Here is a 25,820-nt window from a genome sequence, read left to right as displayed (position 1 = left end):
CTCATCCACTCATCTCTTAATGGACACTTAGGTTGCTTCCATGTCTCGGCTACTGTAAATAGGGGTGCATGTGTCTTTCTGAAATAGTTTTGTCCAGATATACACCCAGGAATGGAATTGCTGGATCATATGGCAACTCTGTTTTTAGGTTTTTAAGGAAAATTCATACTATTTTTTATAGCAGTTGCACCAATTTACATTCCCACCAACAGTTTAGGAGGGTTCTCTTTTAGAGGAGGTTTTTTTAAAATTAGAGATATGAATCCATGAGTCTATGCCTTCTATTAATATTTGGCAGCACATGGATTAGTAAATAATAACTGATAAGATCCTTTCCGATGTTGCTGCAACAAATCTTTTATGTCTTTTCCAATAAACAAAATCTCCAGGTTATAATCCATGATCTTTAAGGATTTCATCTTCCAAGACCTCACAGTGAAAGAGGTTAGCTACTAATTTTTCATTTTCCTTATGTGTTTTAATAAGGCCCTGACAATAATGTAGTATATCTCCTTGGAATGAGGTTGATCCATATATTCCCTCATCTAATCACAGGCCATCCTGTCAATTCTTTCAAAAGGAGATGGCCCATGCTTACCAAAAGGCACAGATCTAGGGTCAAGAGGCACTAGCAGAAGAGCTTTTGGCCATGAGAAATGAAATGCTTCTGAAAGTTTGGCCAATTGTGTTTTGATAGCACCACTAGTCCATTCTACCAATGCTGAAGATGTGCACAGTGAAAACGCCACATAATTGGTCAAATGTCACATACAGATTTAATTATTTGTGCAGTAAAATGAGTTTCCCTATCACTGTGTAATTCAGAAGGACTTCCCCAGATAGGAATTCTTATCTTTTCTATGACAGCATACTAAAAAGCAGAGACATCACTTTGTCAACAAAGGCCCATCTAGTCAAGGTTATGGTTTTTCCAGTGGTCATGTAAGGATGTGAGAGTTGGACTATAAAGAAAGCTGATCGCCAAAGAACTGATGCTTTTGAACTGTGGTGTTGGAGAAGACTCTTGAGAGTCCCTTGGACTGCAAGGAGATCCAACTAGTCCATCCTAAAAGACATGAGTCCTGAGTGTTCATTGGAAGGACTGATGTGGAAGCTGAAACTTACTTTGGCCACGTGATGCGAAGAGCTGACTCACTGGAAAAGACTGTGATGCTGGGAGGGATTGGGGGCAGGAGGAGAAGGGGATGACAGAGGATGAGATGATTGGATGGCATCACCGACTCGATGGACATGAGTTTGGGTAAACTCCAAGAGCTGGTGATGGACAGGGAGGCCTGATGTGCTACAGTCCATGGGGCTGCAAAGAGTCAGACACGACTGAGCGACTGAACTGAACTGAATAGCAATTTACCTACTGTTAAAGCCATTGCTCTCCTGCATGTAAAAGCCTCAAGCCAGTGTGAAAACATGAAGTTCATTATGAACATATATTTATTTCCTTGAGATGGCGGCAGCTGGACAAAATCCAATTGCCAAACGTCAAAGGGTCCCTTAGGAAGGGGAAAGTGGTCCTGTGGCCCACAGAGTGACTTTCCTGGATTATACGTAGGACATACAATACAGCAAGCACATACACTATGAACCAGTTGTGGGGAAAAAGCTTATAAACATATTGTTTTCCCCACAGAATCATTTTCTCAGGCACCCAGTGAGTAAAAGAATGTATATATTGGAGCCATGGCAATTGGGCTCCAGCAGGCACTACAGGTTTCCTCTCAAGTCCAACCCATATTTGTGTGACAGGGTCAAAATTTCCCCTTTTTTATTACCACATCTGTTTCTGTTCTTCAGTGGCAGTTTCTTGAGCTTGCAGAAGGAAATCCTTCATTGAGTGAGCAGGGTTGACAGAGAGCAGTGGACATTCTCAACTCTGGACAGAATGATTATTTAGAGCTGCTTGCTGTTGGTGGCAGTACCAGCAAGCTGATTTCCTTTAGCTTCCATAGACTTAGATTTCAAATGTCCTGGGGCTTTAATAGGTGGTAACTCTTTTGGTAATTGTATAGCATTTAATAACTTTGCAAACTGTTTTCCACTGTTTATTGATTGATTGATGACTCTGTTGGGGCTTCCTTGCTGCGCAGGCTTTTCTCTAGTTGTGGAGAGTGGGGGCTACTCTCTAGTATCAGTGCGAGGGCTTCTCGCTGTGCTGGCTTTTCTTGTTGCCGAGCACGGGCTCCAGGGTGTCCAGGCTTCAGTGCCTGCGGCACGTGGGCTCAGCAGATGCAGCTCCCAGGCTCACAGCTGTGGTACACGGGCTTAGCTGCCCCGCGGCAAGTGGGATCTTCCCAGATCAGGGATCGAAACAATGTCCCCTGCACTGGCGGGCAGATTCTTTACCACTCAGCCACCAGGGAAGCCCTCCTTTACCAATTTTTTTGGTAGGTTGTCCCGAAGAGGTAAAAAACTTCATTGTTGCCACAATATCCCAAAGTCACAGGCCACTCCAAACGTATAAGAGCTATCAGTATAAATAGTCGCTATCTGGTCTTCAGCTAGTTGACAAGCTTGAATTAAAGCAGTTAATTCAGCTGATTTTACTGACCTCATTTCTGGTAAACAAGAGTTTTCAATTATGTCCACGTTGGATGTTACTGTATTTACAGCTCAGTAATATCCTTGTTCATCTTTTAAGTAGGACCCATCAGTAAACCAAATCAGACCAGCATTGTCAAAGGGAGTTTCTTGTAAGTCATTCCTAGAAGCAAGAAGATAATCCATCAATAGAACGCAGTCAGTCTTTCTACATGGCGCTAGTGGTAGAGAACCCACCCACCAATGCAGGAGATGCAAGAGACTTGGGTTCGATCCCTGGGTTAGGAAGATCTCTTGGTTGAGGACACAACCCACTCCAGTATTCTTGCCTGAAGAATCCCATGGACAGAGGAGCCTGGTGGGCTAGAGTCCATAGAGTCGCAAAGAGTCAGACATGACTGAGCGACTTAGCACACAGCCAACAGAATGAAGTCATGGTTGTTTAATCAGCAGTCCTTTCTATAGACCAAGTCCAGTGCACGACTTTGCAACGAAACAACAACAGGTAGACAGAAAAGATAAATGCTTCCAATGTGTGTGTGTTTGTTTAGTCACTAAATCATGTCTGATTCTTTTTCGACACCATGGGCTGTAGACCGCCAGTCTCCTCTGTCCATAGGATTTCCCAGGCAAGAATACTGGAGTGGGTTGCCATTTCCTTCTCCAGTGAATCTTCCCGACCCAGGGATCAAACCTGTGTCTCCTGAATTTCAGGCAGATTCTTTACCACTAAGCTACCTGGGAAACCCTCAAATCTGTTTCCGTTCTGTTCCGTCGCTCAGTCGTGTCCAACTCTTTGAGACCCCGTGGACTGTAGCCCACCAGGCTTCTCCATCCATGGGATTCTTCAGGCAAGAATACTGGAGTGGGTTACCGTTTCCTTCTCCAGGGGATCTTCCCAACCCAGGGATCGAACCCGGGTCTCCCGCATCGGAGGCAGATGCTTTTAACCTCTGAGCCACCAGGGAAGCCAAATCTGTTTACAAATGTGTAATTTACCAAACTGCTGTAAGTCATGATTAGCTTAAAGTGAAAGATTCCCTTATCTGGACGATTAAAATTTAGTAATATTTCAGACAAAAAGTCACAAAGATTTTACTTATATTTCATATTTACCAGTTCATTCAATCCCAGGTAATTATTTTTGTTCCACTTGAGTCCAGTTTCTCCATTACTTTCTTGACTTTGCCTGATAACTTAGGAACACAGTCACAGCGATAATTTTAAGAAGTTCGTGAGGTTTTCGTTAAGATTAGTACGATTTGCCCAATAAAGTGGGTGCCTTGATCACTGGAGATTGTGGAAAGCATAAACCTAAGTGGAAAACACAATTTCTATCAGCTTATTTATCTCTGTGAGGGCATTAGCCTTGCAGCAAAGGAAGCCTTTAACCTCACAAATGAAAAGCAGTGTTTGCCAGGGAGCCAGGAGGAGCCAAGCAGCCGTCTTGGGTTTCCCGAAGCCCCAGCTGCTGATCGTTTACCGTCTAATTTCTCTGATTTAGGAGCAGACTGTTCTAAGGACCTCAGGATGGCAGAAGTCTGCCAATGAGGGGTTAATGTTCTGTAGAAGCAGGACGGACTTTATCTACATGTGCCATCATCTCTATAGGCAGTTGTCATTGCCTTGGCATGAAAGTCAGAGAGGGCATTTCCCAAATACCTGGGTTCTGTTCTTTAATGGGAGCCTCAATTTTGAAGACAGATAACATTTTGTCATAACACGTACGATTTCCAGGAATTTCATGTAATTTCTAAAACATTTATAATACATATACTTACATAGACATAACATAAAGCTTAACGTTACGTCTTATTCGACAGCGCTTCCTACATAATTTAAACTACCAAATAATCTTAGTTTAATATTTTTCTGAGATGACTCAGGGGCCCTATGAAGCACCTCAAAGTTAGCTGGAGGTCAAAAGAACTTTAATTAGAATTTGATATTCTAGAATTTTGTCAAAAATATCAGAAAGTTTTAAAACATTTGGTCAAATAGGATCATAGGTTACTGTGAAACAATACTTACTTACTTAACCAAAGTGACAAAAGATTTCAAAAGCAAGTCTAGATCATGTAAAGGCAAGGAAATTCACACAATCTGTTATCAAGAGTGGCACTGCAAGAGAATTTTGTTCTCTCAACAGAGAGAAGACCAAATCCCGTCTTGCTTCAGCTTACCTTTAATAACAAATTCTATTTACCTAATTAAATTCAACCTAATTTTAATCAATTCTGATCACATACAAAATTCTCAAGTTTTTTTTTATAACTTTACATCACTGCTTGTATTCATTATTTATTTGTCCTTTTATTCCCACCCAGAAACAACTCATTCTAGGACAAAATTATACTTTTTTCCTCCTAAACAGAGATATTTCATTTTTTATATTTTCTGTCAACATTAGATAGCCTACTTCTTTATAACTGAAATGCTTACTTTATTATTTTAGTATCTTTACTTACATAGATTATAATTTTTAAACCTTAAAAAACTTTAGTGAAAATCAGGAAGCAAGTAATTGACTCTGTCATACCAGTATTTCCTGATTAGCAAACCTAAGAATATACTCCATAACCTTTAAAAACATACCTTTTCCTCATAGCATAATTTCTCTTTAATGTGGTGCAAGACGTGTCTAATAAACCTGAATATCTTTAGTTTTTTTCTCTTGTAAGACAACAAAGTAGGTAAATTTAGACATGTTTAGCAATGAAGGTTTCAGTATTTTTGTCTTAATTGGAAATGATCCGGATATAAAAAAAAAATTCCCATCATCTATCCTAATTTAACAAAACTCTGGAGTTTCAAATTACCAAAAATCTGGAGAAACTACATTTAGACATACCATAAAACATAATCATTCTTTAAGAGTTCACCTAAAACTTTTATCTCATTTATCTCTACTTCATTACTTGTGAAAATATCATCACAGCAAGTTAATTTTCTTGCTGAGAAATTTTGTGACATAGGTAACATGAACTTATTGACTTTCAGCAAACTTGTGCTAAATCTCTTTAGTTGTATCCGAATCTTTGAGACCCCACGGACTGTAGCCCGCCAGGCTCTGCTGGCCATGGGATTCTCCAGGCAAGAATGCTGTGCCCTCCTCCAGGCGTACAATAAAAGGTATTATACTTAATGCTGATGACCCTAAAGACATGTCTGTGTTAATCAAACCCACAACTTAAACTTGTTTCCATTTATTAAAGATTAATCTGGATTAATCCTGGATCACATGATCCTTTAAGCATTTGGATTACTTTTATATTATGTTTAGAAATATTTGATTTGTAAGTACTTACTTTTTTTAAAATTGAAGTATCATAGATTTACAATATTAGCTTCTGGTATACAGGAAAGTGATTCAAAGATAGATACATACGTACATATACATAGAGATATAGGTATATAGCTATAGATACAGTATATATTCTCTTCAGATTATTTTCCATTATGGTTTATTATAAAATATTGAATATAGTTTCATGTGCTATACAATAGGATCTTGCTGCTTATCTGTTTTATATACAACAGTGTGTGTCTGCTAATCCCAAAGTCCTAATTTATCCCTCCCCCGTTTCCCCTTTGGTACTAAAGTCTGTTTTCAATGTCTATGAATCTGTTTCAGTTCTGTAAATAAGTTCATTTGTATTTTTTTTCTGGATTCCACATATAAGTGATATCATATATTTGTCTTTATCTGACTTATTTCACTTAATATGCTAATCTCTAGGTCCACCCATGTTGCTGCAAATGGTATTATTTAATTTTTTTAGGGCTGAGTAATGTAAGATTCATGGGGTCGCAAAGAGTCGGACACGACTGAGCGACTGAACTGAACTGAATGTAAGACCTTGCGCTTCCCTGGTGGCTCAGGTGGCAAAGAATCTGCCTGCAATGAAGGAGATCCAGGTTTGATCCCTGGGTCAGGAAAATCCCCTGGAGAAGGGAACAGCAACTCACTCTTGTATTCTTGCCTGGAGAATCCCACGGACAGAGGAGCCTGGCGGGCTACATACAGCCCAGGAGGTCGCACAGAGTTGGACACGACTGAGCAACTAAGCACAATGTAAGAGGTCACTTCTAAGTCAATCAAATAAAGCTCTTTTACAAACTCATACTGATAATATCATCCAGAGGTAGAAACATACCACGTTCATAACAGACGCACAGACATACATACGTCTAGACAGACACGAGGATCTCAGAGTTTTCCTACTTGGATTTTAAAAGTTCTTCAGGACTTCCCTGGTGGGAATGCAGGGAACACAGGTTCAACCCCTGATCTGGGAAGATTCCACATGCCGCAGGGCAACTAAGCCCACGCACCACAGCTATTGAGCCCACGCACCCTAGAGCCTGCGCTCTGCAACAGGTACCATCACAGCCCACGTGCTGCTGCGAGGTGCAGCCCAAGGCACTAGAGAAAGCACACACACAGCAATGAAGACCCGGTGCAGCCAAAAATTAATGTTTTAAAAAGAGAAAAAGCCTCCCCCGCTTTTCTCCCCCTTTGGTTTTAGGTTCTACTCATTGAGCTAAGGCTGTAGTCTGAGGCAAAGCTGCTGTGTTTGCATTTCAAGGACATGATAAGAGTTACACTTTTGTTTTCTCCTGGGAGAACTTATGTTCTCTCAGGGTCAGAATTTTGAAAAGATGTTTTATCAAGCCAGCTTTCTTTAGTTGTGCATGCAAAAATAAGTTTTGGAATGTCAAAAAAAGCTTTATCCTGGCTATTTAGGGTTAGGAAAGTACTTGTAAGTATTCATTCCATACAAATTGGAGAAGCCAACCAGAGTTCCAATGGATGACTGCCTGCCCAAGTGCTGATAATTCCCCCTTTTTAAAATATTTATTGACCTATTTGGTTGCGCCAGGGGTTGGTTGCAGCATGTGAGATCCAGTTCCTGATCAGGGGTCAAACCCGGGCCCACTGCACTGGGAGCACGGGTCTTAGTCACTGGACCACCAAGGGAGTACTCCCCCTTTCTTTTAGATTCATTTTGTTATAAAGTGCAAGTCTTAAGGGTTTCCGAAGTGGCTCAGTGGTAAAGAATCTCCTTGCCATTGCAGGAGACACAAGAGATACAGGTCGAAATACAGGAAAATCCCCTGGAGTAGGAAATGGCCACTCCCTCCACTATTCTTGCCTGGAAAATTCCATGGACAGAGGAGCCTGGCAGGCTGTAGTCAATGGAGTCGCCAAGAGTTGGACATGTGTATGTTGCATGGCATGAGCAAAAAAAAAAATATACAAGGAAACTCAGATATCAGGAAAAACTTACAGAATCACCTGAAGGGTGTTGAGAAGCAGCAGCGGTGCAAGAGGCCCAGGTTTGGTACCAACTGCTGGTCCAAAGCAGAGTTTGGGTGACATTATGTGGGTTTTTCTGTTATCCTGCCAACTATGGCAAGTAACTTTGACAAAAACAATCAATAAACAACTTATAATAGGTATAGAAAAGTGTTTTATTTGAGCCAAACTGAGGACTACTCTGATTATTCTGAGAAGCTGCTCAGGAGAAACATGGTTTTCAGCACAGTTTTATGTCTGGTCGGAGCAAAGAACATCACACAAGAATATAATCCCTCAAGGTTTCAAAAGTCAAATTGGTACATACACAACAAGTCAGCGTGGCCTTGGCACCTGGGGAGGGAGTGTAATTATCAAACGAGGATGTCCCCGAAAGGGAGGCATTTAATCTTTATTTTTAACAAGGACATTCTTTACTTCTGGTCAGTATGCCCTTTTCTTTAATAATTAAATTAGATGTACAACGTATGTATGTTTGATAGGCCACATACAGGCTGTTCTAGTATAAAACTCAAAGCTAACGTGTATAAGCCAGAATGACTTCCCATACCTCGATACGTGAAAATTTATCACTACCTTCTTTTTCTCTTTTTATTTTTCTTTGCTTAGCCCTGTACTGAGTATGGAACTGTTACCTAACAAGTACTTGCACAATAGAATCAAATATTTTTAAAATATTGAAAACTACATAGAATGATACATTCAACATCAGCGTATCCCCACATAGAACTAACGTATTTCAATATCCTGTAGTCTTTGTTCCAGATCTTCTCCATTACTCATGAAAGAAACACAGACAATACAGATTCAGTTGAATCTTTCTTTAGTATGTAACAATAGTTATCTTTTTTCTTAATCTCAAGGGCTACCACAATCATAGATGTTACCTTTATTTTTTACATACCTGTGTTATATTTAGACATCATATATTTATCACATGTTTTGCATATATAGTAACTTGCCATTTTTTTATTCTACAATTTTTGAGAAATTTAGGCCTATTCATATTATGTAAGTTAACTGCCATGTAGTACTTCATTACATACATAATAATCCTACAGTATATTGATGGATATTTTAGATTGCTGCTGCTGCTGCTGCTAAGTCGCTTCAGTCGTGTCCGACTCTGTGCGACCCCATAGACGGCAGCCGACCAGGCTCCGCCGTCCCTGGGATTCTCCAGGTTAGATTAGAACTTCATTTTTTAGAAACAATGATGCAATGAAAATTTGCTTTATATCTCTAGAATATATACCTAGAAGTGGAATTTTTGAATTGCATTAGTCATTGCCAGAATAATCTCCAATGTTGTTCATTAGATTTATGCAACTATTGATGGTTTATAGTCATTTGCACTTTTGAAGCTGTAGTCAGAGACAATCAATACCATCTCCAAGAAGTATGAATAAAAATGCTTCCCTGAAAAAAAGTAGTTTGCACTTTTCCAAGATCTGGTCAACACCTGACAAAGCCAGACTTTAAAATTCTGCCGACAGATGGGCACACTGGATGCTCCACTTTAGTGAGACTGAATGTTTATTTCCTGTTTTTATTAACCATTTAGATTTCTTCTATGAATCTGCTGTTGGTATTCTCTAGTTCATTTTTCAGTTTGGTTGTCTGGTTTTTTTAATTGATTTGTAGGAGATCGTTATGTTCTGAATATTAGTCCCTTCCTATCTCTTCTGTCTGCGTGTGCACGTATTAAAATCTGCACAGTCCGTTGTTTCTTTGTTCATTTTGTGTAGGGTGACTTTTACTAAACAGAATTAAAATTTTTCATACAGTAAAAAAAAATAAAGAAAAATGAGTGGCATAAAGAAAATGTTCTCAACTCACAGATTCCGCCTCCTCTAAAGAACACAGCACTAGAGCCACTGGAATCCGACCAAAGGAGGAGCCAACTGCGCGAATCTGGACTCGCCACAGGGTAAGTAGTCCCTACAGCATGGGAAAAGCCCTAAAGCTGGGAGTCAGGACACCTGATGCCAAGAACAAGGTAAATCCTCACTCATGAGAGGAGGGGGTACCGTGCATACTTGCCACCTCCCCGTGGTGTCAGGATGCCAATGAGAGAACGCAGGTGATAGGGCTTCAGCAGCAGTACAGCCTCATCAGAACTGTTAGCCTAACTCTAATGGGTGCGGTCAGTATAAGGCAAAGTCTCTGGACAGCCGGTCTCATAACTCCAACATTAGGCCAGGTGACCACTGCTGCAATGCAGTCATGGGGCATCAGTTTTGTTATTTACTTATTTTGATTCACAGATAGACTGCCTGAATTAGAGCACATGGACTATCTCAGAAGAAAGCTACTGGGACTCTGGTGTGGGGGAAAAGAGGGACCCAGACTCCAGAGTCACATGGTCCTGTGGCTCTAAGGCAATATGTTTCCGGAGGCCAGCAGCTCCCACAGCACCTGAGAATCTGGTAGAAATCTAAACTCCGGGCCCACCCACACCTACTGAATCCCAGTCTGAGGAGGGCCCAGGGATCGGTGTTTTTCTAAGCTCTCCCAGGATTCTAAAGCTCACCCCTACTCGGGAACCACTGTCTTAAAAACAGGCCATGCACAGATAAACAGCATAGGAATCCTTCAGGAAATAGAGCCCAGAAGGTAACCACAGATGTTGGCTCTCAAAAACTAGTCCTAGGTGTCAAGCCTACGCCAAGTGGCAGCTGACTCAGCAAAGAATATGTTGTACTGGGTGTGGGTCTAAGGCTTGAAACCAAGGCCACAGCCAGTCAGCAATCAGGGGGCTCACTGGCTGGCTCGTGGATAAACTGTTTCCAACTCCAGACTCCCAGCTAGACAGGCAGTGTGTGGCAGCAACGGGAATATGTTAAGCTGTTTCTCACTGGAATGTCCCTGCTGGTCTATGGCTAAGACTCTGCGATCCCAATGCAGGGGGGTCTAGGTTCAATCACTGGTTAAGGAACTAGATCCTACATGCCACAACCAAGACCCAGTGTGACCAAACAAATAAACATTTTTAAAAAACATATGTTCTCTCACAAAGGTTTGCAAATGGCTGTCAGGAATCAGAATGGGAATCCAGAGTCTCAGCAGGAGAGCCAGCTGCAGGGCACCCCATGAGCAAGTGCTGTGCCCACTGCCACTAAAATCTCAGAGAAAGTCCAGTTCAGTACACACACACCTTGCTTCCCTGAAGAAAGAACCCGAGGTGACCAGAAGCTGCCAGTGTGGTCCCTGTCCCACCCGGAGACACTGTGTGTGACTGGGACGACCAATCCAAGGGCAGGGCCTGCTTTCCAAGTCACCCGTGTTTCCCCGCCATCCACTGACTTGATGCCACTTGGCACTTCTCCTTTTCTTCCCAGGAGTGACACAAGACAGACTCTGGTCGGATTATCAGTCCCCAGTGAACCTGGCCTGGATACCTCCTCTTTCCCTCAGAGGCACCTATCCTTTTCCCCAACTGAAGGTCCCTAGTCCTCAGCCAAAGTTCAGATTCCTTGTTTCTCCTCAAGGATAACTGTCCTGTCTGCAAGTTACTTACCCTAAGGAATAAGAGGGACGAGTGAACAGGCAACTATAATAAAGTGCCGTGAATGCCAGAGGTTTGGGGTGGGACTCGGACCAGTCACCCCAGAGGGTCAGTGAATCCACAGAGAGGGGTAAGCTTCACTTGGGTGTCCATCAGGAAGGTATTAGCCCCTCCTTGTTGACATGTGGTCTCCCCTGGCAGGGCCTGAGATGTAGGCAGGGCCTTCATCCTCTCTGCCTAGTAATTCAGGAATGTTTGCTGACATGGGTGCATTAGATTACCAAGGCTTAGGACGCTAGCCCTCAACACAGCCAACGCCCCACACTACCTCTGTACTCCCCAGATAACCTCCAGTTTCCTCCAGCAGCTTCGAATGTCTGCCTGCACACATTTACAGACTTGTGCTAGAAAAAGAATGATGCATACTCCCCGTAGCCCATCCTCAAGGAGGGGAGACAGGAGCTTAAGTCACTCACTAATAATGCACAGCTTTAAAAGTGTGCTAGAGGGTAGAGAGAGCTGAGAGAGAGATGTCTTTGAAGGAGACCCATCACAGAGGGCAATGCCTTGATCCCTTCAGTGGCCCTCAGCTCAGAATCACACGGTTCCCAGTGCACACAGACTTGGTCTTGCTTAATTCATGCCAAACAGACTCAGAGACACCAATAACTAAACAATCATAAGGCCAAGTTAATAATTTACCTTTTCAGTAGCTAATCATGTCTGCCCAGGACATTCCCTGAAACGCATAGTTTGGGCACTCATTCAACAGGGATTTCATAAACACCAAGTACCCTATTTAGTAAACTGTGAGCCCCTGGTTGGGAGAAAGAATGTAGTCAAATGAGGCAGAGACCCAGCAATGGGAGATGGGATTGTGCAATGAGCTTGGCGTCAAGCTGGAGTTCAAACACTGTGCACTATTTACTAGACAGGTGACTTGAGGAAACTTAATCTTCCTGAGTCTTTTTCCTCACCTGTAAAATGGGCATAATAACACTCCCTCATGTGAATGTTAAAGAATTAAATGAGGTTACACATGACGACAGAGGATGAGATGGCTGGATGGCATCACTGACTCGAAGGACAGGAGTCTGAGTGAACTCCGGGAGTTGGTGATGGACAGGGAGGCCTGGCGTGCTGCGATTCATGGGGTCGCAAAGAGTCAGACACGACTGAGTGACTGAACACACGCATAACTAGGGTTACACATCGTAGTTTTCTGTATGGTTATATTTATCTGGAGAGGCTGTGTGGTATAGTGGTTAAGAGAACAGACCCTGGGATCAGACAGGTCTGATTCTAGTTCTACCACTCACTAATATATCATCTAAGGCAAGCTGCTTAATTTTTTCCAGTAAGCTTCAGTTTGCTCATTTGTAAAATGGGAATAAAAATTCCTCATAGAGGCAAAGAAGTGAAATAGTGTATTCAAAGGACTTAGAAAATTCTAGGTTATGAAAAACATTCAACGAATGGTATGTTTGAGATTTTAATTGTCCATGATTAGATACAATGAATGACACGTGTACTAAAAATTAAAATTAGTACAAACTTCAATGAAACTAAATATGGGGCCATCAAACATGACCCCCAAAAAGTGATCACTTTGTATTTAGTTATTAAAAAAACTTTTTGAGGAAGCAGGCCTCTAGCCTCAGACTAGTTTCATGCTCATAAAATAGTTTCTAAAATAATGTCATTTGTGTGCTGCTGCTGCTAAGTCACTTCAGTCGTGTCCGATTCTGTTTGACCCCACAGACGGCAGCCCATCAGGCTCCCCCGTCCCTGGGATTCTCCAGGCAAGAACACTGGAGTGGGTTGCCATTTCCCTCTCCAATGTGTGAAAGTGAAAAGTGAAAGTGAAGTCGATCAGTCGTGTCCAACGCTTAGCGACTCCAGGGACTGCAGCCTACCAGGCTCCTCCATCCATGGGATTTTCTAGGCAATAGTACTGGAATGGCTTGCCATTGTGCAGTCATGCAAAAACTCAGTTTCAATACTGCTAAGTCATGTCTCAGCGTGAACTAGAGAAGCATGTCTGGATCTATCTTTCCAGTTTGTGTGACCGGAACCCTGGTATCCCTAAAGCACTATGCATTTGGTTTAACAGTTATGTACCAAAGTATACACCCTGTGATTTTAATAAAAGCCCCTGAAGCAGGGGACAGATAACTTCTCTCAATTCTGGATCATCCATTTATTCTGTCCCTTTTATTTCTTCTTCCCACTGACCCTGTCGGGTTTTACATGATTTATAAAGCTTATAAAACCTTGCAAGAGTAATCGTGAACTTTGATTTTCAAAATCAACATTTTTCAATCCTAAGCTTGCAAATTTGAATGGTGTAAATCAAAGGTCAGCCCCTCATCCAACTCACCCTGTCCTCAGCAACACTGCTATACTTCATCCAGATCCGGGAAACCACAGCTGCCCAGAAAACTGCTCCAACCGCTCGGTTACTTGGCTCTTACTCTATCATAATCAAGTATGTTTTCACATTTCAAGGTGGACTCTGTATTTTTACAGTCGCAACCGAAATTTTACAACAAAATAAAAGTATCTGAAAGAATGAGAGTTTCTGTAACCACCAAAACTAAAATTTGAGAAGCTCCTGGCAAACAGTAACCATTTGCAAGTGAATACACTGGACCTGGAACCTCAGTAGTACACCCACTTTGGTCTCTGCTTTGCCCAGCGAGGGGGTCACAATTCGGAAACACTGGGGGGGATGATTCCACGAACGGTACGGTGATGTGAGGCTTATTTTGAGCAAATGGTGGAGCATGAGAACATGGAGACATGCCCCTCGCAGCATCACTTCTCGGAGGTCCAGGGGTTAACAATTAATTTCGTGTTTTCCTCTTTAGAACACATGCGGACAAAAGACACCGGTCAAGCTTGGCCTGCGGACCGGGCGCCGGGGAAGGGGCGAGGCGGACGGCTGAACCACGACCGCAGCGACTACGCGCACCCGAGCTTCCGAGGATAAAAGGCGGCACGTGGGACGAAAGACCCAGGCCCTCCAGGCTTCGCCCTCTGCCTAGGCCTAGGGAATTATGTAAGAAAAGCAACTTCTTTCTCAAGACTGGAGAACTGTCCCGGAAAAGAAGGGACAGAAAGGAGGCCCCGAGAGTTCCCGCACCCGTCTCGGGAACACCTGAGGGAACGCGGCCTCGGGAGCCGCGACGCAGCTAGCGGGGGAGGGGTGACCAACCGCCATCTTTCCCGGCGCCCAAACCGACAAAGCGCAGTGTAACATCAGATCTCCGCCGCCGAGGCCCGCCCACTCTCGCGAGACCGCGAAGACCTCTGGGAAAAGCGGGGGAGGGGAGAGAGAGAGAAGGAAGCCGGGACGCGGGGCTGGGGGCGGGCGGAGGCGGCGAGTGGAGCCTCAGGAAGCAGAAAGGGCGGGGAAAGACGCGACAGACGGGGCACGCAGGCCAATGACGAGCAAGCTCGGGCGGATCGCCAGCCAATGGGCTGTGCGGCTTGGCGCGGGGGGCGGGCACTGGGGCCGAGGGTAGCTTGAGCGCGGCGGCGGCGTTGTTCAGTCAGAGCGAGAACATTCCAGAGGTGAGTCTGGTGGAGGGGCGGTGGCCCCGCGCCCCCTCCCCCGTCTTCCCCGCCCCCTCGACCCCCGCGGGCCGCTGGCTGGCGGGGAAGGCGCCCCGACGCCCGCAGCTCACTGCGCCGTCTCTCCGCGCCAGGTCGCCAGGCCCCGGGCGCTGAAGGGTGTGGACCCCGGACGTCGCTGGGACAGCCCCTCCCCGCTGCTCGGCGGCGCCTGGCCCGGCCGCTGCTCGCTGCGCTGCCTCCGCCGCCTCCGCCGTCGCTCCTCGGACTCGGGTTCGCGCTCCTCACTTCATCCCAGTCCCGGGCGAGCAGCGTTGGGTTTATGTCTTTATTTGACGAAAACGGTGAGTCGGCGAGCGGGCGGGCTCGGGCCGGCGGGGAGATGGCGGCCGCACAAGATGGCGGCGCGCCGCGTGACCCGCGCGCGCGCGCGCGTGAGTGTGTTTGTGTGAGCGCGCGCGTGTGAGTGTGTGGCGCAGTTCGGGCGGCGGCGGGGCCGGCCTCCGCGTCGCCGCCTCCTCGCCGCACACCGCTCTCCCCCGCTTTGCCCCCGCCGCGGCCTCCCGGGAGCGCGCCGCGCGCGCCCGCCGCCGCCCGGGGCTGACTCAGGCCTAATTGCTGCATTTATGAGTCATCGCCGCGGCGGGGCGGGGCGGGGCCAGCGCCCCTCCGCCGGTTTCGCTTCCCCCGGCAGAGCGGCGGCCCTGCGTCCGCGGAGGGAGCCCCGGGCGGCGCACATGGCGGAGCTGCCTCGGAAGCTGGCGACGTCGCGCCCGCCTCGCGGGTGCCGCCGAGTCAGCCCTGACAGCCGGGGGCGGGCGCGAAGGTGGCCGGGGTGTTTGCGTAGAGCAGGGGAAGGGGGCCACAGTCCCCGCGTGCCAGCCCGGCGAGATCATGCTCCGTGGGCGTAGTTATGGAAGCCTGGCTCTGAAGTAAGCGCTCGCCGCCGAAGCCTTCGACCTCGAAGCACAGCCCCACAGCCTGCCGTCCTGAAGTGAATGTTGATGTGCCCGAGAAGTTTGTGGGTACCACAGTCTGGGTTGGTGGGGGGCGGGAGGGTAGGTCTGGGTTGGTTCTTCGGTTAAAATACGGCCAACCCACGGAAGCAAGCCATCGACGTGATTACTGGTCTGATGAAAAGCTGATGCAGCGTAATTTTGTCTTGTTTCAGTCAGACATCAACCGAAGTCACGTCTTCGTTAAAATGAAGGCTTTTTGTTGCTACAGGTGTCCCGTGTTACGTGAGACTAGTAGCTGTTCTTTGTACATAAACTCGTGTTTTTAACGTAGGAGAAGTAGGCGTAATTATACAGAACGGACAGGGAGGGATTTCGTTGCAGAAATTGTTAAACGTGCGGGTTTGTTTGTTTTCTCTTTCAGAGCTGTTGCGCAGCCATTGGTACCTGTATTGGGGAAACATAGCATACAAGCAAGAAGCTTACAGCCTCAGTGGCGAAAAATTTTTCATGTCAGAGACCGAGAACTCTTGCAGTCGTTTATGTCATCCCTTCTTCTCCAGACAGAGGATACCAAAAAATTGCAATCAAAGATCTCTTCATCTTATTGATAAAGCCACTAATAAGCCAAAATGTCTGTCAACGTCAACCGCAGCGTGTCAGACCAGTTCTATCGCTACAAGATGCCCCGTCTGATTGCCAAGGTAATACTAATCTTCATTTTAGTAGCAGTTCCTAAGCTTTTTTCACGGATTATTAGAGGTTGCTTCTCCCAGTGTGAACAATGCAAAATTAAACTTTTTACTTTCTTTAGGTTGAGGGCAAAGGAAATGGAATCAAGACAGTTATAGTCAACATGGTTGACGTAGCGAAAGCGCTTAATCGGCCTCCAACGTGTAAGTAATGCCTCTGGAGCCTGAGTGCATCACAATTTTGACATAATTGTGATGCACTCTGGTCTTCAAATCTTGCCTGAATTGAGTTAGCTGTTGAGTTAAGTGGAAACTTGGATTTAAAACTGATTGATAGCATTAGTTAGTGTTCCATTCCGTCGCTCAGTCGTGTCCAACTCTATGCGACCCCGTGGACTGTAGCCTACCAGGCTTCTCCGTCCATGGGATTCTCCAGGCAAGAATACTGGAGTGGGTTAATATAAAATTACCAGGCCAACACTTTTTTAATCCTATCCATTTAAAAAGAGTGATAATTCTATAAATATGGCTTAGTAGCCAAAGAGTCCTAAAGTAGGAAATGGCAACCCACTGTAGTATTCTTGCTTGGGAAATCCCATGGATCCCTTGTTGGCTACAGTCAATGGGGTCGAAAAAAGTTGGACATGACTTGAGTGACTCAGCACTCATCCAAAGATTAGTTAATTGTAATAAATTAGATTTTTTTTTCCCCCAAAATAGATCCCACCAAATATTTTGGTTGTGAGCTGGGAGCACAGACCCAGTTTGATGTTAAGAATGACCGTTACATTGTCAATGGATCTCATGAGGCGAATAAGCTGCAAGACATGTTGGATGGATTCATTAAAAAATTTGTTCTCTGTCCTGAGTGTGAGAATCCTGAAACAGATCTGGTGAGTGCCTTTGAGGTTCTTGTTAATAGGAGAAAAACTATTTATTTCTGTGATGTCATCAAATCATGTTCCCAAGAAGGCAGAGCAGATTTACATAAATTGCAAAACCTCAAATTTTACAGATGTTTCCATACTGATCTTATGTTTAAAATTCTTTTGATGTTAAACTGGTGTTTAGGTGGCTTTTGATGGTTAGTTTCACCCTTTGTTTTTGAATTTTCATCATGTGTTAATGGGTGACATATGTTTCCTCTTTTGACAGCATGTCAATCCAAAGAAGCAAACAATAGGTAATTCTTGTAAAGCCTGTGGCTATAGAGGCATGCTTGACACACATCATAAACTCTGCACATTCATTCTCAAAAACCCACCTGGTAAGTGCTTGTGATGAACTTCTAAAACCTTAACATAAAGCGACTGATTGTTGGAAGTGTCTTTACTGCTATAAAGAAAAAGGTTAACCCTTGAACACCTGCACAGGTGAAAGTTTGCTTATAACAATAAGGTCAGGCCTGTATACAAGGATCAACCAACCGTGAACAGTGTAGTACTGTAGTATGTAATTATTGGGGGGAAAAACTTTATGTAAATGGATTTGTGTGGTTTCAGCTTAGGTTCAGAGGTCAACTGTTTGATAAACGTGCTGTTGTGTGTACTATTTAAGGTCAAGTACAGGCTACCATTAAATTCAACCATAACCTCAATTTTTAAGACATCTTAGGATGTATGAAACATTGGACAAATTGTGATGGGGTCATAGTAAAAGATCTACTTCTGGAATTGTTCAGTTGCTAAATTGAGTCGGACTCTTTGCAACCCTGTGGACTCCTTCTGGAATACTCACTTGTACATGAGGGCCTTGGCTCAGTATGCCAAAGTGGCTTTAGAGCATGCAAGCAACACTCTGTGGCAGATACTCAAAATTGTCTGACACAATTTGAGCTTGCTATAGCAAGAAAGTCTAACCTATTCCGGTGTTCTCTTCTCTGTGAGACTACCCGTTATATAGACTTAAACACTGTTGTAGTTTTTGTTTGAAGCATAGTTGAGAATACACTTGTTTATGAGGAGTGGAAAGAGAGGGTCATGAGTGCCAACTTTTAGCTTTAAGTACGGTGGCTCAGAGGTTAAAGCGTCTGCCTCCAATGCGGGAGACCCGGGTTCGATCCCTGGGTCGGGAAGATCCCCTGGAGAAGGAAATGGTAACCCACTCCAGATTCTTGCCTGGAGAAGCCTGGTAGGCTGTAGTCCACAGGGTCGCAAAGGAGTCGGACACAACTGAGTGACGGAACGGAACTTGATCCACTGAGGTGTCACCTTGTCTTAATTTTATTGTTCAGTCACTAAGTGGTGTCCAACTTTTAATTTTACTAAAATAGCTAATAACTGCTGATATTTACTGGCTTTTCTTTCTTAGACTTAGTTGCTTACCTATGAAACTCAGTGGATGAGTTTATGAACTGTTCTAGAATTATAGGTAGCATTTTCTGTGGTTTTCTGAGGGGAGGGTTTTAAATGTTAATGGTTGGCAATAAGGTGTAAGATAACTTATGGTACTAAACTTTTTCTTTTCGTCCGTGTAGAGAATAGTGACAATAGTACAGGAAAAAAAGAAAAGGAAAAGAAAAATCGGAAGGGCAAAGACAAGGAGAACGGCTCCGTTTCCAGCAGCGAGACGCCGCCACCTCCACCACCAAATGAAATCAGTCCTCCTCCACATGCTGTGGTGAGTGCAAGCTTTGAGGGGGTTGGTGGGCCCTAAAATTGTGTAAAATGTGACCTTTGGTTGAGTTGGGCAAAACAAACTGCCTTTCTGTGAAAAATGTACCAGTACATTGGGTTCCAGGTGCTTATTGGTTGATTAAAAGTAAATAGAAATTTAGTGAGAAAATGATACTTTCAGTAGAAATCTGGATTTTTTTTTTTTTTTTTTACACCTTTAAGGTCTCTTTTTGGCCAAGCATTTTTGTTATTAAAAACAGGAAGAAGAAGAAGATGACGACTGGGGGGAGGATACAACAGAGGAAGCTCAAAGGCGCAGAATGGATGAAATCAGTGACCATGCAAAAGTTTTAACCCTCAGTGATGATTTGGAAAGGACTGTTGAAGAGCGGGTCAATATCCTGTTTGATTTTGTTAAGGTGAAAGCATTTTGTTGATCAGTAAGTCAGCTTCTACCCAGCTTTGAGCTTTTGCTAGATATGTATTGCCTTAAGCTGTTTGTTCAAAAATTTTTTGAGGGTGGTTCCAGGCACTGTCTTTGGCAGGTGTGTATTATTTAGAAGTCCTAGACTCTTGAGTTAGGTAAGGGAAGGGTTCACCAGAGCAAGGACTATGGTGCCACGTGCTTAGTCACTCAGTCATGTACACCTCTTTGTGACTCCAGGGACTGTAGCCTTCCAGGCTCTGTCCGTGGAGTTCTCCAGCCCTGAGTGGGTAACCATTTGCTTCTCCAGGGGATCTTCCCAACCCAGGGATCGAACCTATGTTCTCCTGCGTTTCAGGCAGATTCTTTACCATCTGAGCTACCAGGGAAGCCCCTGGGGACAGTGCAAAATGTGCCTCCATCTCACTGAATTGCTTCTTTTGTTTTTAACTTCCTTTTATTTGCAGAAAAAGAAAGAAGAAGGTATTATTGACTCATCTGACAAAGAGATTGTAGCTGAAGCAGAAAGACTGGATGTAAAAGCCATGGGCCCTCTTGTTTTGACTGAAGTTCTTTTTAATGAGAAGATTAGAGAACAAATTAAGAAGTACAGGCGCCATTTCTTACGAGTAAGCAAATTGTTCTGTGTTCATAGTGAGATTTACAGATATGTGACCTTGGAAACACCATTTTAACCTCCCGTTTATTCTGTCATCCTGAAAAAATGGAGGTAACTGACCTAACTTAACAATCATGAGAGTATCTGGAAAAAGTGACATGTGGTCCTATATATGTGAAGTAAATTTGAAATCTTTAAGCGTTGACTTCTTACTGTTGTAGGGCTGTCATGTGTAAGAAAGCGTGTTAATGCCAAGAATATCTATTTGCAGTTTTGTCACAACAACAAAAAAGCTCAGCGGTACCTTCTTCATGGTTTGGAGTGTGTGGTAGCAATGCATCAAGCTCAGCTCATTTCCAAGATTCCACATATCTTGAAGGAGATGTATGATGCAGACCTTTTGGAGGAAGAGGTCATCATTAGCTGGTCGGAAAAGGTGGGGAATATATTGATGAGTTCTTAAAGATTAGAAAGATAGGGGCTTTTTTGGAAAAAGTTTTCTAACACCTAGTCTCTACTTGCTTGACTGGTATAATCTGTAGGGTGAGTCCCACCATGGTAGCTTCTAGTAATGACCGAAGAAAATCTCATCCTCTTTGCTGAATACGTTTATTCTGTTGAGTCTGAGATCAGTATGTGTTCCGGTCCCCTCAAAGGATGGGTATAGGCAATTATGTGTAACTCAAGTTACTGTTGTTTGAACTAAAAATTTTACTAAACGTTTTTTAGACCTCTAAGAAATATGTCTCAAAAGAACTTGCCAAAGAGATTCGTGTCAAAGCGGAACCTTTTATAAAATGGTTGAAGGAAGCAGAGGAAGAATCTTCTGGGGGTGAAGATGATGATGAAGATGAGCATATTGAGGTAAACACTGGGGAAATTGTTAAATACAGTATTAGTGGTAAGTGTTTGAGAATTATAAAATGCCAATATTGGATAGTTGCAAATTAAATGTAATACAATACAGCCTCTTCATTAGGAAAGGAATCACATTAATAGAAAAGGTGGTAGACATCTCTGCTACCCCCAGACATCATGATTTCAAATAAACACTCTGGTTTCTCAAAGGGAGGGTTTTGTTTCACTTCAGTATAGGGGTCTATAAATGTAGAGTTTTAACTTAGTTTTTACATAAATTCAAAATTTTTCGTGAACAAATGGCTGTTTCTAGGTATTTTTTCTCTTTTGTTGACCACTGACTTACTATTGTTTTTATGAGCAGTTTTACTGGGATAAAAGTTTACAATGAAAAATCTTCTGTTTTACCAGGTGGTGTATTCAAAGACTGCCAGCGTACCGAAAGTGGAAGCTGTGAAGCCTGACAGCAAAGATGATGACATTGATATAGATGCCATTTAAAGGGGTGGGTGCAGCAGCTTAACAGTGTAACGCTGAGAATCTTTGCGTCATCGGCCAGAAGTGCAGCATGAATGTGGAAAAGCTAAAGTGGCTTAACATCATGCTGCACTTTCCTGCTAGAGATGCACTGCTGTGAGCGGTCTGCGTTCAAACCCAACGAGACATCCCGGGAGTCCACACACACATCAGTGAGCAGGTGTAGTTTGCTTATTTATAGCATGCTTCTTTTTGAAAAATTAGTGGTGGACACATTTGGATCACATTTATACAGTTACAAAAAATAAAGATTTGATTTTGGTCATTCTTCAGATTTTTGACTGAATGACTTAAGTAAGCTGAAACAATTGGCTCCTTTAAAAATGTTGCACCATCATTTAACCTGATAGGATTATTGGAGCCTGTTAGATATTAGGTGCCACTTTAGAGAGGTCCTTCAGCAGAATGTGAACATAAACTTACAAATACCTTACTCAGTCATTAGCAAATACATAGTGCTTTTTAAGTCTTATCTCTAGTCCCTGAAATTGGCATCTGATAATGTACATCCTTCCCATGCCAAGGTGGACAGATAATCAAATGACAGTGCAGCACCCTTATCTTAAGAAGTTAAAATGACCTGAGTGTCCTATAAATTTAAGAGCAGGTTTTGAAACTTGAATTGTTTTTTTTTAAAGTCTATAATTGCCCCAAATAGTAGTCTTTGAAGTCGTATGCATTGCACGTTGGATGAGCCAGGGGAATTATTACATTAACATACAACCATTTTATTATATGTATGTAGCTTTTGCTTTATACTGAGAGACAATGGAAATTTGGGGAGTGATTAAATACTAATAAGCTCTATGATTTTATTTGGGGGAAGCAGGAAAAGATGCAATTGATCTCAAGCAAAAACCGAGCGTAACTTCTCAGCATTTACTCTTGATTCAAATTACAGATTCAGAATATTTAGACATACTGTATCTTTTGTTCAGTGTGAATTTTTCCCTGGATACTATGGTTCTTTTATTTTTGCATTTGGATACATAACTTACGCTTTTTTGGGTTTTGTTGCTATCTTGCCAAAATAAGTATTAACTGTGTCTCAAACTCCCTGCCACAGCCCCCCCAAAATGTGTTATTTAAAAAAGAAAGCTAAAAGCATGTTTCTAAGTCATAGCCTATATTTTGGTGTTAAAACTTGGAGTTTTTATTTCATTCTGAATATAGTGAGATACCCAAGAAGACTGGTGATGGCAACTAGGGCCTGACCTAGCCCATCCTGGGCTTTAGATTTGGAAATATCATTGTGAATTGTTTGCCCAATTTGCTGATCTAAGCTCACTTGATAGAAGGACTTATGAGTCCACCTTAGAAGTCTTGAAGGTACAGATTTACACAGAAAGGAACAGTGTGGGAGCCAAACGCATGCAGTGAATTTTGTCTGGAATGCCGGCTTACATCATTCATCTCTCTGTGATCCAGCTCATAGGTTACAAGACGTTAACAAGTGTAAGTTTTTTTTCACATTGGAATTACACGATCTGGTGTAGTCAAACCTTGTTAGCTTGATATTTTCAGGAAAAACACTGGGTTCTGACTGGAGAGGTACAAAGTGGTCTCCAGCTGCCTTTTTTTTTAAATAGATTTTGTAGAGATTGAAGGAGAATCATATGTCTCTGGAGGGAATGTGCTTTGTCACACCAAAGAGAAGAGGCTTTTGTAAATTCACATCTTACCTAGGTGTTAAATTTCTTGCCATTTTATGAAATTTTGGGGAGTACCAAGTTGCATTCAGGATACCCATTATCAAGCTAATGAGGTTCTGTTATAGAGGGGTTTTTCCCTTCCCCCGCACCCTCCCTTAAATCTGAAGGAAAATGTTCAGGGCTTCTAAAACACTAAAAAGAAAATTTTGGCTTAGACCAGTGTTCAGTCTAGTGCCAAACTTAAAATGGGATTCAAATCCACATAGTAAGGCATTTATTCATAACAGCTATCCTGATAGAGTGATCTCTCACTTTGCTCTATTCAACTGTCTTAAAATTTCCTGTTTCAAACAGCTGTTATTTGATTAAAACAATGTTAAAATTATTTTTGTCTCTGCTTTAATATTAACTTGAATTTCTGTTTATAAAGTTGGAGAATTGAAACTCCATTTTGGTAGCTGTTGCTTCAAATTCGTGTTGGATGTTTCTTTGTGCCATTGTGTCCCTACTCAGAAAACGTGTGTTGCTAATTACAGTGGCTTTCCTTAGAGCTTGTGTTCCTAATCTCTATCTCAAATTGATTAGAAACTGAAAAAATCTGCCTTCATCTGATTTCTTAGTTGATTAATGACTTTCGGTGGGTCAAGTATATAGTTAAATAACTGGCTATAGCATTTCTCTTTAATTAAGAAAGGAATGTTTCTAAAATTCTCTGAGGTTAATGAACTTGGAAGGCACTATGGAGTCCTAAAGGTTAGAGAGAGAAGTGGTGTTCTCTGAAATCCGGTGTGTTCTACGTTCAGCTGTATTAGGATTGCTTTCCACTGTTTAATGCACTAAGTCTTAGCTGGCCTTTCCAAGAGTGGAGGAAAACAAGAAAGGGGTACTGGTGTGGATGAGCCTTCTACATTTTGTGTGTTAGCTCAATTTTTGTGGCATCTGGGATGTCTCACCCCATGGTCACTCAGCTAGTCTGGCTCCTGTGTCTTGTAGTGCTTAGATAACATGTTTAAAACCCAAACAATATTCTGCTGGAATCTACTTAAATTTTCAGTAAATTTTTTAATGAAACCAAACTGTTAAGGGTTTAAATTTTTGTTGCCATGCAAACCTTATCCAAGGAACTCTTGATTGCTAGTATTCACCTGCCAGTGTTCAGTAGTAGCCCCCAAATGCCGGTTTGTCCAGTTTCAGTGCTTATACAAGTTTCAGCTATACCTGACCGTTCCAAAGCTTCAGGGTGCGCTCAGTACCGGGAACAGTGTAGCACATGAATCCCTCTGCCCCTCTCAACTCTGTTTCCTAAATTGAGTCATGGTTACATCTTCTCTCTCCCCAGTACTCTGTATAAATCATTCCACGAATGACACTTCTTAAAGACTTGCTGAAGTTGTTATGGCTGACTAGTGCACAGCCTCCAGAATTTGTCCTTTTGAGCCCTTTGTTCATACGAGGTTGGGAGCTCAAGTTCAGGGTTCCATATTCTAGCCCTAGCCCAATAAAAATGTCTTCAGAAATCAGATTGCTAATGCTTTGTTCAGTTGCTATGTTATGTCCAACTCTGCAACATTATGGGCTGTAGCACACCAGGCTTCCCTGTGCTTCACTATTCCAAGTTTGTTCAAATTCATGTCCATTGAAATTGGTGATGGCATTCAAGCGTCTCATTCGCCGCCACCCTCTGACCTTCAGTCATTCGTGCCATCAGGGTCTTCTACAGTGAGTCAGCTCTTCACATCAGACGGCCAGAATACCGTAGCATCAGTGTCTGCTTCCAGTGCACCCTTCCTCATGCACCCTCCCTGTGCTGGCCTGCACATCACACTTGCTCCACCTTTGTCCCTGCTTGAAGATTCAGCTCATGGCTGCACGTGGTCTTCGTTGCTGTGTGTGGTCTTTCTCCAATGGCAAGTGGGCTCTAGGTGCACAGGCTTCACTAGCTGGCAGCATGTGGGCTCTGGTTCTGGTGCACGGGCTTAGTTGCTCCTTGCCCTGAGGCATCTTCCCAGACCGAGATTGAACGCAAGTCCCCAGCATTGGCAGGTGGATTTTTTGCCACTCAGCCACCAGGACTCCTGTGCCCGCTTCACACAGGACCAGGGTGGAAGTCGAGGGAGGAAATGATTGGGACTTAGGAGGTAGCATTTCAAAGAGTAATTTGCCTGGTAGGAGTAAGTAGGGGAGCATTTCTGAAAAGTAGCTCTTAGCTGAATGCAGTGCGTGATGGTGGTGAGGCTGGAGGAGAAGACAGGATTGACCTGGAAGCTGAACCCTGGAGGGCTGAACATCTACAAGCAGCAGGAATGGAATTGTGTTTGTATCCTGCTGCCAGGAGTGCTAAGCTGCTATGGGAGTGGAGATCTATATCCCATGGCTCACAAAACCAGCTACTCCCTCAAGGGTAGACCGGTCAGATGAGGATGCACATTGTCTCAGGAATGCTGGGGTCCCCAAGCAACCTGGCTGTTCTAAGGGCAGAGTGTCCAGTTGGAAGGAATAACAACCCC

At 43.5% G+C, this 25,820-nt stretch overlaps 1 protein-coding gene, 1 long non-coding RNA gene and 1 other non-coding gene across 5 annotated transcripts; 2 read left to right on the top strand and 1 right to left on the bottom strand.

The window, feature by feature from the left end:
• Positions 1 to 490: 490 nt before the first annotated feature.
• Positions 491 to 15,207, bottom strand: LOC148774469 (uncharacterized). 2 transcript variants are annotated; one of them, XR_016035722.1, is made up of 3 exons: positions 15,074 to 15,207; positions 3,673 to 3,870; positions 491 to 2,719 (listed from the first exon to the last, which is right to left on the bottom strand). It is a non-coding gene; the product is annotated as an uncharacterized LOC148774469 (long non-coding RNA). The 2 variants fall into 2 exon arrangements; XR_016035721.1 differs by lacking the exon at positions 15,074 to 15,207 and adding an exon at positions 13,765 to 14,766.
• On the top strand, positions 15,165 to 23,698 carry EIF5 (eukaryotic translation initiation factor 5). Of its 2 annotated transcripts, none has more exons than XM_055418600.2 (11): positions 15,165 to 15,304; positions 16,341 to 16,620; positions 16,731 to 16,812; positions 17,329 to 17,501; positions 17,764 to 17,875; positions 19,085 to 19,227; positions 19,484 to 19,642; positions 20,115 to 20,276; positions 20,538 to 20,702; positions 20,996 to 21,130; positions 21,536 to 23,698. In XM_055418600.2, exons 2-11 carry the CDS (start codon positions 16,549 to 16,551, stop codon positions 21,623 to 21,625), a joined length of 1,293 nt encoding a protein of 430 aa, XP_055274575.2. In that variant the 5' UTR covers positions 15,165 to 15,304; positions 16,341 to 16,548; the 3' UTR covers positions 21,626 to 23,698. The 2 variants fall into 2 exon arrangements, with proteins under 2 accessions (XP_055274575.2, XP_055274576.2); XM_055418601.2 differs by lacking the exon at positions 15,165 to 15,304 and adding an exon at positions 15,607 to 15,981.
• LOC129550808 (small nucleolar RNA SNORA28) lies at positions 18,396 to 18,521 on the top strand. The gene has a single exon (XR_008684937.1). It is a non-coding gene; the product is annotated as a small nucleolar RNA SNORA28 (small nucleolar RNA).
• Positions 23,699 to 25,820: the final 2,122 nt, after the last annotated feature.

This window comes from Moschus berezovskii, chromosome 21 (assembly GCF_049115385.1).
Source record: "Moschus berezovskii isolate FMDL1 chromosome 21, NW_MosBer_1.0, whole genome shotgun sequence".
Classification (NCBI taxonomy): Eukaryota; Metazoa; Chordata; class Mammalia; order Artiodactyla; family Moschidae; genus Moschus; species Moschus berezovskii.
The sequence above is the reverse complement of the archived record's forward strand: the minus strand, read 5'-3'. Positions and strand labels throughout refer to the sequence as shown.